General features: G+C 45.5%; 1 protein-coding gene across 1 annotated transcript in view; it reads right to left on the bottom strand.

Moving 5' to 3' along the window:
• ZNF704 (zinc finger protein 704) overlaps positions 1-14056 on the bottom strand; it is a 163694-nt gene that overhangs the window by 26834 nt on the left and 122804 nt on the right. The window contains exons 4-7 of the mRNA XM_045004454.1: positions 13017-13249; positions 10287-10387; positions 9043-9304; positions 4326-4430 (exon numbers count right to left, since the gene is read on the bottom strand). Of these exons, the coding sequence (XP_044860389.1) occupies positions 4326-4430; positions 9043-9304; positions 10287-10387; positions 13017-13249 (701 nt within the window). The remainder of the gene's footprint in view (positions 1-4325; positions 4431-9042; positions 9305-10286; positions 10388-13016; positions 13250-14056) is intronic.

Raw genomic sequence — 14056 nt, 5'->3', positions numbered from 1 at the left:
TATTCACAAGGAAGTAGTCGAGGTAAATGGGGTCCCAGTGGAGGGGAGAGTTAAGGGCCCAGGGCCATATTACATGATTAAGGAAGATCTGCTATATAGAGTAGTCCGGGTCCAAGACCAAGTTATAGAACAACTCTTGGTCCCCCGAAAGCATCAGAGGGCGGTAATGGATCTGGCCCACAGTCATCTGTTTGGGGCCCATCTAGGGGTAGATAAGACCCTTGATCGGATCCTACAGAGGTTTTTTTGGCCTGGCATTTATGCGGCCGTCCGGCGATATTGTACCTCCTGTCCGGAATGCCAAATACATGGGCCCCGACCATACTTAAGGGCCCCTTTGGTACCTCTGCCAATTATCGAGGTTCCATTTGAGCGAATAGCTATGGACATTGTAGGGCCATTGGAGAAGTCAGCCCGGGGCCATCAGTACATTCTGGTAGTGCTAGATTATGCCACCCGGTACCCCGAGGCCGTACCCCTACGGAATACCATGTCCAAGACCATAGCCAAAGAATTGGTCCAAATTTTTTCCAGAGTAGGAATACCTAAGGAGATCCTGACAGACCAAGGGACCCCCTTTGTGTCTAAACTGATGAAGGACCTATGTACCATGCTCCATATACGGACCCTTAGAACGTCGGTCTACCATCCCCAGACCGATGGCCTTGTTGAACGTTTTACTAGGACATTGAAAAACATGTTACGGAAAGTGATTAGTCGTGATGGGAAAGACTGGGATGCCCTCCTGCCTTATGTCCTGTTTGCTGTACGGGAGGTTCCTCAGGCTTCCACTGGATTCTCCCCCTTCGAGCTGTTATATGGTCGCCACCCCAGGGGCATACTAGACCTGGCTAAAGAAGACTGGGAAGAACAGCCGAACCTGGGGAGAAACGTTGTAGAACATGTGCTGGAGATGAAAGACAGAATAGCCCGAGTCGCCCCCCTTGTGCGCGAACACATGGAGAAGGCCCAAGGGGCACAACGGACGTACTACAATCGTCAAGCGAGGACCCGGAAGTTCCAGGTAGGGGACCGGGTGATGGTGCTCATACCCACAGCGGAGAGCAAGCTCCTGGCCAGGTGGCAGGGGCCATATGAGGTAATAGAGGCTATAGGAGAAGTCGACTATAAGGTCTGACAGCCAGGTCGCCGGAAGCTGGAGCAGATCTACCATATAAATCTGTTGAAACCGTGGCAGGATAGAGAAACTCCGGTGGTTGCGCTGGGGGCACCATCCCCTACAAGCAACCAGCCCGACCTGGTGGGAATATCCTCGGAGTTGACTCCGGAACAACGGTCAGAAGTGATCAGCCTGATAGAACGCAACCAGGATGTGTTCTCAGAAAAACCAGGCAGGACGACTGAGGTTCACCATCACATCTTCACAGAGCCCAGGGTGAAGGTGAACATCAAGCCATACCGGATCCCGGAGGCCAAGAGAGAAGAGATTAGGAGAGAGGTCAGGAAGATGCTGGCCTTAGGAGTCATCGAAGAATCTCATAGTCAATGGTCCAGTCCCGTGGTTTTAGTGCCTAAGCCGGACGGCAGTACGAGGTTCTGCAATGACTTCCGCAAACTGAATGAGGTGTCCCGATTCGACGCATACCCTATACCCAGGATAGACGAGCTGATTGACCGATTGGGAAAGGCACGGTTTATGTCTACCCTTGACCTTACCAAGGGCTATTGGCAGATCCCCCTGGCCAAGGCCGACAAGGAGAAGACGGCCTTTGCAACTCCAGAAGGACTATATCAGTACACTGTTCTCCCCTTTGGGTTGCATGGGGCTCCCGCTACCTTCCAACGGCTAATGGACAAACTGTTACGACCCCACGGAAAGTACGCGGCAGCCTATCTCGATGACGTCATTATCTATAGCCCCGACTGGGAGACGCACATGGAGAAGGTGGAGGCAGTCCTGGACACCCTGAGGAAGGCAGGACTGACTGCAAATCCGTCCAAATGTTCACTCGGGTTAGCTGAGGCCAAGTACCTGGGGTATGTAGTGGGGAGGGGCGTAGTGAAGCCCCAACTCAACAAGTTGGAAGCTATACAGAAGTGGCCCCGACCACTCCGGAAAAAACAGGTCAGAGCGTTCCTGGGACTAGTGGGGTACTATAGGCGGTTCATTCCCCACTTCGCCACCAGGGCATGCCCATTAACAGACCTAACCAAAGCTCGGGGCCCAGACATAGTAAAATGGTCTGCTGCAGCAGAAGCCGCTTTTGCCGATCTGAGGACGGCCCTTTGCACAGACCCCGTACTAGTAGCTCCGGACTGGGGGAAGGAGTTTATCCTACAAACGGATGCCTCAGAAGTAGGGCTGGGGGCGGTGCTTTCACAAATGGTTGGAGATGACGAACACCCCATCCTCTTCCTCAGTAGGAAGCTCCTATCTAGGGAACGGAAATACGCCATAGTGGAGAAGGAATGCCTGGCAGTAAAGTGGGCCATAGAAAGCCTCCGCTACTATCTACTTGGGCGGCGGTTTACCCTGGTGACGGACCATGCCCCTTTGCAGTGGATGCACCAAAACAAGGACAAAAATGCGAGGGTAACAAGATGGTTTCTGTCGCTTCAACCCTTTCACTTCAAAGTACGACATAGGTCTGGAACCCAACATGGCAATGCAGATGGCCTGTCAAGGGTGCACTGCTTTCCGACCCAAGTAGCCCAACCCCGTAGTGTTGAGCAGGGGGGGGGGGATATGTGGCAAACCCAGGCCAAATGGCTACAAAGGGGGGGTAGGAATTAGTCCCAGGGGGGTTAAAAGGCTTCTCCCTATCCATTGAGGAGAGGCAGCTGTGAGACATTAGGTTCAGCTGGAACAAGGGTTACCAGGGAACTAATTTGGTTCAGCTGGCCCCAATTGCTGGTGACCTTTTTAAACCCTCCCTGGCAGGGAAACGGGGGGGAGTGAGAGAAGCAGAGAAGCTGCCAGCAAATAGGTGCAGCAAGGCTCTGCCCTCTTCCAGCAAGGAAGACTGCACTCTGTCCCCAGAAGGGGAGAAAAACAGCAAGGGGCTGACTGAGAGGAGGATCAGCCAGACCCTGCGTGACTGGGAAGGTTTTTACTTTGCCCAAGCCTGTGTCCCCAAGGCAAAAAGGGACTGAGCCAGCTGGGGAGAAGCAGGTACTTTGCCACATTGTATCAAGGCAGGCTTGCTGATAGACTGAATTACCCGCACCGGCGGTGCCGGGGGACGAGGCAGCGTTGACTCTGTCATGGCAATCAGATCCCGCGCCGTTGAGAATGTCTCTGGCGTGGATGGAATAGTAAGCTCAACAACGGCTCGCGCCAGGGAGCTGACAGGCACCGGACTCGATGGCCTTTGTGGGACCGGAATCGACAGTGCCGACGTCATCGGTGCCACGGCAGGTGTCGGTGCCAGGCAATCCAACTTAGACGAACTCTCTGGCTGTGGTGCAGGTGGCACGGAAGCAGCAGGAGTCTTAGGCTTTCTCAACCTGGGGGAGAGGGAGCGGTGTCTAGTCGACTTCAGTGCCGGTGACGGCCGGTGCCGAGAGGTCTTGGCAGTACCGGGGCGGTCCGGTACCGAGGAGGCGCTTCTGCCCGCCGATTGTCCAGCGCTCGGTGCCGAAGATGGAGGGGTAAGAGCCGCCTCCATGAGGAGCTGTTTTAGCCGAGAGTCCCGCTCCTTTTTTGTTCTAGGCTTAAAGGCCTTGCAAATGCAACACTTATCTGTCAGGTGAGATTCCCCGAGGCACTTAAGACAGGAGTCGTGTGGATCTCCTGTCGGCATCGGCTTGCGACAGGCCGAGCACGGTTTGAAACCCGGTGAACCGGGCATGGGCCCCGGCACCGGGTGCGGGGAACGGGCTAATCCCCGAACCCCTCTTAACTATAACACTAACTATGAAGGATGTTAAGTACACTATAACTATAAAACTTTGAACTATATACACAAAAAAATAACTAGAGAACTATGAGTAGCTAGGGAGGTGGAGGTCAGTAAAACCGCACTCCACTGTTCCAATGACCGACACGGGCGGTAAGAAGGAACTGAGGGGCGGTTGGGTCGGCAGGGGTATATATCCGGCGCCATGGTGGTGCCGCTCCAGGGGGCGCCCAGCCGACCCACCGAGTGTTGCTAGGGTAAAAATCTTCCGACGAACGTGCACGTGGCGCGCGCACACCTAATTGGAATCGATATGAGCAAGCACTCGAAGAAGAATCAGGACTTGTGGGAATGTATCTCTTTCTCTGTATCTCGGTCACATTTAATTTCAATCATAAGAGCATTACTGGTAAGTTTTAAAACTTTCCATTGGTTAGGTACCTTCTTTGTTCATCTTCCACTTACCGGAATGCCCGTGAAGGTAACTGGAGGTGACTGCCAAGAGACGCTAAAGCTACGGCCATTGGGAGTGAACTTTGTTGACCCTGGAATGTTCACTGGAGGAGTGGCCTGTTTAAAAAGAAAATATTCCAATAAAAATAAGTGCTCCTCTTCCAAAGCATTACAACAAAATCTTTTGCTCTTTGAAACTGTAAATCATCCAGGTTTTCAGCAGCTCAAAATAATTCCACAATGGTGGCTGTGACAAGCATTCTATCCTTGTTCTCTGTGGGGATAAGCATGAATAGGGCAACAAAGAAAGAACAAGGTCTTTATATGCAATCATTATTTAATTGCACAGAAAAAAGGCTATAGCTCTCCTGAGAAATGGCTTCTATAAGAAACCTTTAAAAGCTCAGGTCTTATATCAAACAATACTAGGTATGAACTCAGAAATCCATATATATATATAATATATATATATATTATATATATATAATTTTCTTTTGAAACTTTTAATTAAAGCAAAGTTACAATAAAATGTTAACATACTTAATCGTACATCACTTATTCAGGACCAGATTAATATTCAAAGAAACAGGCAAAAGATTCTGGCTTGCTCCACTGAGTACACAAAAAATTGTAACCAAATTTCTAAATACTTATCCAATTTTTGGCATTTTTCTCCTGTATGTACTTGGTGTGAAAACTTTTCCATTACAATACTTCGGGGGGGAAATTCATGTGCCCTGCAGATTTTTTTTTCTCCACAGAAAATACATTCTACCAGAGAGGCTCTGCAGTTACACCTTTCACCTACCAGGGGCTGCTGTTGTGACAGAACAGAGGCAGCCTGGTCACTGCTCATCAAACATAGGAGCCAATAGGGAGAGAGCAGAGGCTGCATTCCTCACAGCGCCCTGCCTGGAGGGACAGACCGAGTGGGGGGACACAGGGCTACCGGGGGGGGGGGGGCGGGCACATAGACCAGAAGAGCTAGAGGCGGGGACAGACTGGAGTGGGGCTGAATGGGAGTGGGGGGTGCAGGACCACATGGGGACAGGGGATGGCTGAGTGGGGATGTAGTGACGTGGGGGTAGGGGGAGAAGGGACACATGGGGACGGGCAGATGTGCTTGGGAGAGGCTAGGGCTCAGCCAGGGCCTGCATGGGGGAAGCTCCCCAAGTCCCTTACAATCCCTCCCCCGCCAGAACCCTCTGCAAAAAAAACCCCATGTTCTATACTTCTCCACCCACACCCAACCACTCCCAGGCTCCTTCCTAGCAATTACTTCCTTCTCTCTCAGCTCCTCCATTACCTCCGACTCCTCAAAGCTTTGCATTGCTTCTGAGGGGTGCGGGAAATATGTTTCTGTATTGTAGTTTAAATGAATTATTACTCAAAGTTCTGTATTAATATCCTACTAAGGAATCTATTTGTTAAAAAAACATTTCCTGAATCTTTTTTGTTGTCTGTATTGTTGACAGGTATTTTGAAATACATTATTAACATAATTGAAACTGGCATGATTATATTGTGTTATTTTGACAAATAAAACATGCAGAATTTTAAAATATCCTGCACATAATTTTTAATTTTTTTGACACAGAAGTCCCCCAGGAGTAATTACAAAGATAATCCATATTTTACTATACCACAATTGCATAGCAGGAGAAGTCATACTTTTATGTGCAATACGAAGTCTTGCTACTAACAAACAAGAAAAAAAGGAAATTACTTTGCCATTCTGTTTATAACTGGAGCATTAAATAAGCATGTCTGGGCATCTCTAGGAAGCTGGAATTCTGTCATAAAATGAATTTCTTTAAGAATTTCCTCCCAAAACTGTCTAATTCCTCAACACAACTACCAGATGTGCAAGTATGTTCCCCCTTCCCCACCATATATATAAAGTTCTAAAAACCAGCATCTGGTCAATTCTTACAAAAACTTGAACTAGAACGATTAAAGGCCCAGTAATGAGCAAACCCAAATATAGTACTTTAAACTAATGTTACTGTCTGATTGAAACTACTAAAGAGTGAAAGGAGAGAAATTTCAGCTACCAAAATGGTTAATGATCAACAATATGAGGTAGCTATTCTGCAATTATAAGATAAACATGCTGAAAAACAGCTTTCTCTGTTTAAAACAGTGGACTGAAATCATTCCCACCACATAAGGACAGATATTGGAAAAAATAAAGCTAAATCAAGATTTTGAAAAACAACACTATTGTCCTCTCAGCTCACTCATTTTCCTTCCATCTAGGTTTTATAATGTGCTCATCACATTTATGATGAGCATCTTTCTGTTGAGCTGCCTCCTCCTATATGGGCTGTTGGAACCTGGCTAAAAGGTGTGCTTTGCTGAATTGGGGTTTCCTTCAACACATCTTCACTCCTTTCTTATTTTATACAGTATTTCACAATTTGTTCCTCTCTGCTTATCAGGGTGAATGAGTAGCTGCCTTTAGGACTGGCTTCCTATGCCTTTTGTGAATCAACCTTTATCATCACAAGGTTCTTATTTTACATTTAGACCATTTAAAAGTGAGCTTTCCTTCCAGTCTTTCCACCAGCCAATCAGGGCCACCCAGGGGCGGGGGGAGGCAAGTGGGGTAATTTGCCCCAGGCCCGTGGCCCCACAGGGGCCCTCACGAGAATATAGTATTCTATAGTATTGCAACTTTTTTTTATGGAAGGGGCCCCCGAAATTGCTTTGCCCCATGCCCCTTGAATCCTCTGGGCAGCCCTGCAGCCAATATCAATTTAAAATATCATGTTTGTTTGCAGCCACTCACTGTATCTGAGTGTCTCCCTCACTAGACTCACAGTCATGTTCAGCAGGAGAGATGACAAACTAGAATATTGCAGACTTCTGCACAAGATAGTTTTCAGGACACATAAGCACTGTCTAAAGCCCACCTCTGGGATTTCTCAAAGGGGAAAGGACCAGGACTGTGAACAACAACGTCTAAGGGAACGAGGGTCTGTATGTGAATAGCTGCTCTCAGAATCTGCTGACAGATCTAAGAGAATCAACACTGACACACAATCTTATCCAGCGATAGGAGGCCATCAGCCAATGAGGTCAGAGTGTGTCTGTGACATATCCATGCTGAAAGGCTGACTGAAAGTTATCAAGGCAATCTGGTCACTTGCAATGATACCAGAATTGCTTTATCACAATCTCTGCAATAATTTTCCTTAAAACAGGAATGTTTGAAACCCAAAGACGATTGGCAAGGTTAGCAGCATCAAGTGGCTAACAGCTTGTTTGACGGGAAGATGGTGTATCCACTAGCACCATGCTGGAGCATTGGTTCAATGCTCACTCAGATAAAGGGATTCATCACTGCTGTTTCCCAAAATACTTTAATGAGAGACCTCCAAGGAAAACCCAAAGCACTGACCAAGCCTACCTCCAATTATCTTATCGCTAGGGCCCTACCAAATTCACGGCCATGAAAAACGCATCATGGACTGTGAAATCTGGACTCTCCCCATGAATTCTGGTCTTTCGTGTGCTTTTACCCGATACTATACAGATTTCAAAGGGGAGACCAGCACTTCTCAAATTAGGGGTCTTGACCCAAAAGGGAGTTACGGGGGGGGTCACAGTATTGCCACCCTTACTTCTGTGTGCCTTCAAATCTGGGCGGCTGCTAGCCGGGCACCCAGCTCTGAAGACAGTGCCCTGCTAGTAGCAGCGCAAAAGTATGGGTGGCAATACCATACCACGCCACTCTTACTTCTGCGCTGCTGCTGGCAGCAGCGCTGCCTTCAGAATTAGGCTCCTGGCCAGCAGCCACCACTCTCCAGCTGCCCAGCTCTGAAGGCAGCGCCACCAGCAGCAGCAGCGCAGAAATAAGGGTAGCAATGCCGCAACCTCCTACAATAACCTTGCAACCCCTCCCCCCCACAACTCCTTTATGGGTCAGGACTCTTAAAATTACAATACTGTGAAAGTTCAGATTTAAATACCTGGAATCGTGACATTTTATTATTTTTAATATCCTGTGACTGTGAAATTGACCAAAATGGACCATGAATTTTGTAGGGCCCTACTTATGGTTAACATACAGCTGGAGGTGATCTCACTAAAGACTAGATATCAGATCCAGCTGCATATATTATATTGCTTTGGTGCTTGCAGATGCATAACAAAGGTTTTTAGTTTGTGCAAAATACACATACAATATATGAAAAAATTATTAAATTTATTAGATGTGGTAAGAATTCATTTCTTATGTCCATAAGCAGGCCATGGACCCCAATACTTCAAAGCCTATATTTTTCTTAGAAATTATATGGTGTTCAGGAAATCAAAGCATGTTAAAAGCAAGAGTTTTCAAAAACTCATTTCTACATGCTGTTTGAATTAAGTTGGAAAGTTCTCTAATAGAATCTGGAATCTGCTTGGGTTTTTCTGCCATTTGTAAAGAAGCACCAGTAACAGCGGAGGATATTATAGCCTTCTTTTTATTGTTCCTGCTCAACCACTTGTATGCAACGCTGCCCACCTCACAACAGACCAATCAGAAATGTTTTGGCAGCCACTAGGACTTGTCGTGCAGAAAAATCCAATATGGGCCAGGTAGTGTCAGTCTCTCCCAGTGTCTCTTTCATACAAAAAAACATTATCTAGTTTATGTAAAGGGGCTTTGGTTGTTAAACTCAAGCAGGTGTGTGATCACTGAATTCTATTAAATAGGTTAGTTCAATGTCACTGACTTTACCTGGTAAGCATGATCCGTGTGTACGAGGTAGAGATTGGTAGGAGCTGAGCGGCTCAGAGGCGTCATCAATTTAGTCTCAGTTTTGGCACATGAAGTTTCAGGACGGTTTGCATCTTGGGTGGGAAAAGGAGGAGGAGATCCTAGAGATGAAGAAACTGGAGAAAGGCTGCTTAAGCCATCCGCTACTGAGTCTGTGTTGAGCCTGATCTCTGTGTAGTAAAAATCTTCCTCTCCATCACTGTAGTCAGACTCTCCTACACGTCTAATTCAAGAAAAGACAAAACACATATTACTATACTAAGGCAACAGTGTGAATTTCAAAGTTAATTTTTGAAGTCCCAGATACATAGCAAATAAATTAAATATATGAACATTTAAGCTTCAGCTGTGCTTACTTTTATAAAGAATGATGTGTGTATCATATAAACATTTTGTTCATTTGCAGGGAAGGGCTTGGCAGAAGTCTTATGTACTCTTTAGAGCAGGGGACTAGGAGTCTGTCTTCTGCATGGCATTCTTGACTCTGACACTGACTCATTTTTTTGACCGTGGACCCATCACTTAACTTCTGTGCCTCAATTTACCCATCAGTAAATTGAGATACTTGCCTCGTGGTAAATAGCTAATGTTGGTAAAGTGCTTCGAGATCCTCACATGAAGTATGGCTATGGAAAATACAGAGTATTCGTCGTACTAGTAGAAGTGATAGCAAAGGTGGGCAGTCACCAGTTTCATTAGTAGTATTTCCACTAGTAAAGAAAGCCACTTCCTCTACCTTGGAATGGGACTTTGACTCTAGAAGGAGAGGTGCCTTAGAAATCCCTAAAATGCATGGTGGAGGCATCAGTCATTCATTTGTAGTAAAGGCTCTGTTGAGATTTCAACTTAAAATGATTAAATCCCTTTGTTGCATATGGAATATACTGTGTCACTGCACCAAATTTACCTCACTTACTCTTAGTGTACAGAATGAGTTTTCAAAAACATTGGCAGTGAGGAGTTTAGGACTTAGAAGTAGGTAAAAAGACTCCTTTTTGAAACCACTGTGTTGGTTACACTCATGCCACATTTCTGGGGTGAAGGGCATTGTTAGTTTGTTTTTTATATGGCAGCTTAAATTCTGAGGTAATCACTTGACTCTAGAAGCTGGTCCTATGCCTCCATCTGGCCCTGCTTGTGTGAGCATTGGAGAATCTGAAAATGGGTCAGTACCAAATCTCTTCAAAGAAGGATTGTCCTCTTACCCAAGATGAATGGTCCGGATGTGTTTCTGAATCCCTGCAGCTGTGCTCAGTACCTTTCCACAGTTTTTCCATAGGCATTTGAACATTACCTTCATGGAGTTCTGACAAGTTATAAGAAAAGCAGGTTTAAAAAAATATGGTATTATTCATATGTTCACATGAAAGGTAGGAAAAATTACAGATATACACCGTCCCTATATGTTACTCCATCCTAAACCGGGCCATATTCTGCTGCCAGTTACACCAGTGTAAATCCAGGGTACACCGGTGTAATTCTGCTGAATTCAACAGAGCTACTCTGGATTTATACTTGGTGTAACTACAGCAGAAATTGGGATCCCCCTGCAACATTTTCTGGATCATTTTGCAAGAAAACTTAGGGCCAAATTCTATGCCTAATTTAAAATCTTGCAGCACACTGACTTCAGTCAAGCTATATGGGATGAAAAAGCAGAATCTGGCTCTTGAACACGTGAAGCATAAGTGGCCTGATTTTCAAAGGCGCTTAATACCCACAGCTTCATTAGTAGTATTTCCACTAGTAAAGAAAGCCACTTCCTCTACCTTGGAATGGGACTTTGACTCTAGAAGGAGAGGTGCCTTAGAAATCCCTAAAATGGATGATGGAGGCATCAGTCATTCATTTGTAGTAAAGGCTCTGTTGAGATTTCAACTTAAAATGATTAAATCCCTTTGTTGCATATAGGAATGGTGGGTGCTCAGCATCTTGGAAAATAAGGCCACAAATAGTGTTAAGTATAACAAAGAGCCACCTCCCACTAACTTGGTAGAATGATAAATCAAAACACTGGAAAAAATTAGATATAAATAGAGACACGCCCACATCTACACACACAAGGCAGTGTTAAAAAGGCAACAGTCAGCATGGGACTGGATCTCATGAAACCTGCCCATTTTCAAGAATGTATTGCTTTCCCTGGCCATGGAATAGTCCATTTCTATAGAAACTTTTATTGTTCTAGGCACCTCCTCTTCTCCAAATTAGTGAGTTCAGAATATTAAGATAGTCAAGCAACTGCCTGATCATTCTTTAGTGCTTTTAACGCCTTCCACTCAGACATAAGTAAGTGATTTGGTGGGGAATGGGTTGCATTTATGGCAAAATGTAAACATTCAACTTTCTTGAGGAGTGGAAGTGGAGTACATGACATTGTCCAAGACGTGACTCCATGAAGCAGAGGTAATTTGACACTAACTTATTAGGCATTCTGTTACTCCTAATTGGTGAAGTTATCAATTGCTCTATTTTCACATTTACACGTTGTGGACTGACAGCGCTAAGAAACCAGTAATTAGATCATAAATATTTTTCTCCAAAGTGCAAAGTCACAATCAGACAATTACTAGTCAAGGACAGAATGAAAACATAGGAGAAAGTGAATTTGCTATAGGTAAACCCTATGTAATATCATTCATTCCTTATACAAATTTGATGTTTGTTGTACAGGCCAAAAACTAAAAACTCCAAAACAGACCATCAAGTATAAAATGTGTGTGGCAGGTATGTAAAATATGAACAATGAAGCAGTAAGAATGGCAGTTGTAAAACCATCTGCCTAATCACTGCTGAACAATCAGAACAATGACAAGCACAGCTTTAAGTGGGTAGTAAAAACATCACAGCATTTCTTTTTCTCTCTCTCTCCAGCCCCCAATCCCCGAGCCACCTCTGGATTTATTTTAATAACTACCTTTTAATTTATCATAGCAAATGTGTTCTCCATACTGTTTTTTTTATTTAGCAACGGGGAACAGCAACCTTGTAAAAGATGTCTCAACAAAGGCAACAGTGATTGTGGGACAGCAAATGAGCAACTCCTGTAGCAAAAAGATGAATCCGATCGGGTTTAAAAACCATAATTAAAACTTCATCCTGCCAGTGGTGAGGCAATTATTGCTCTCGGTCTGATCCAGAGAAGACGTCACCAAGAAAGGATAAATACCTTGTTTTCCTCTTTCTCACACAGAGCTCTTTTTCATCTTGCTATGTAAAATCTATCCTGTTGTGTTAGGAGCGAAGAAAGCTTGGACTAATGCCATCTCTTTGTTTTCTTCTTCAAGAGAGGCGCTTTGCTTGCTGGCATAGTGATGTGGGAAGGGGAGTTACATACCAAATGAAGGCATTTGGTTTAGTTTAATTTATTTAGTTGTGAGTGGCCACCCGGATCCTTCCTTGGCGGAGTGAGGTTGATTTCAGTGAAGTTCCCCTAGGGATGAATTTGGCCTGATGACATTATACAGATTTCAGTTTGTCTCCCCGCCCTCCCCTCATGTTTGTTCTGAGTGCTTCACCTTATTAGGACATCTGATAAGCTAACAGCATTTTCAGCAAACTAGAAACACAGGGCCAAATCCTGCCCTGTGATGACAAAAAGGGAAAAGGGAGAGGCTGCCTGTTGCAGCCTGTCCCAAAGGGGTCTCTGCAGGGAGCATCTAGCTGCTTCTCTGGGCAGGAGCTATGTGTGTCCCCAACATCTGCTAGCAAACACTTGGTGCTGATGGCAGCATGTGCACTAGCCAGAGGGGTGGTGTTAGGGGGGACATGCTGCATGGGCTAGCACATACATGGAGCTATGGAGAGTATCTGTCTAGCAGCTGAAACTCCCTGCAGAGTTGTTTGTGTGATCTTTTGTGGGTTTCATCCCCCTCCCCACACAGCAGAACAGGATCCCAGCTGTGTAGTGCTGTGGAGCTGCACAGGAGGCTAACCTTTCTCTTCCTAGGGATGGGCTCGTCAAAAAGGAGATTACTGGTTTCAGCTTCATCAATACTATCATCTGGCTGAGCGGGCATTCGAAAGGGTTTGAAGCTATCGGCAGACAGAGGCGGAGATGGGGTGGATGGATTGGACTGATCACTGGGTGCACTCCAGCTCCAGTATCCACTACTGCTGGTACTAGAAGGCACAAATCCTCCTTCTTTCCAAGATCCATTCAGGGATTCTGTAAGAATAGCAACGACAGGAATTAACAAATGTCATGAGTTAAAGCTAAGAAGATCTGTTTGCTTTTATCTGGTACTCAGTTACCATGTTTACCTTATCTTAGGCAGAGAAAAGCCAGAGAACTCAGTTTGCAAAGAGGACAGACTGATCTTACTAACATTTGTTTCAGTAAAAAACCCACCTGTGATACATGAAGGGGGGGAGGGTAGATCCCTTTTATGGACACCCAGCCAGCCAGTTAGCTATAAAGTCCCCCTTGGTGGCAGGATTGGATTTTTTTGTCCCTAAAAGGTTTGTGCATATGCTGTTAATTGACTGGTGGCAACAGCTAATTTCCTTTTTGTTTTTTTCCTCCGCTCTTCCCAGGAAGTGGGGTGAAAGGGCTTGAGGGTACCCCACAGGAAGGAATTCACAAGTGTTCCTTCCTGGGTTCTAAAAAGGGGGGTGGGGGATTTGCACTTGGGAGGTGGCAGCATCTACCCATCCAAGGTCAGAGAGAAGCTGTGACCTTGAGAATTTAATACCAGCCTGGAGTGGCCAGTATTAATTTTTAAAATCCTTGTGGGCCCCCATATTTTGCACTCTAAGTCAATTTGTCAATCAGCCTTGACACCGCCTTTCTAGAAAAGAAAAAGCTGAAGCGGGGAGACAAAAAACTATTCTGGAATATAACTATATCTAGAGCAGCCAGATAGCACAGTGATGAGTGCTTGATTCAGGAAAGCACTGAAGCACATGCTTAATTTTGAGTATTTCTAGGACATACTGACTTCAGTGCGATTTAAGCATATGCTTCACTACAATC

The sequence above is a fragment of the Mauremys mutica genome, chromosome 2 (assembly GCF_020497125.1).
Source record: "Mauremys mutica isolate MM-2020 ecotype Southern chromosome 2, ASM2049712v1, whole genome shotgun sequence".
Taxonomy (NCBI): domain Eukaryota; kingdom Metazoa; phylum Chordata; order Testudines; family Geoemydidae; genus Mauremys; species Mauremys mutica.
Note: the sequence above shows the minus strand (reverse complement) of the source record. Positions and strands in the feature narration are given on the sequence as shown.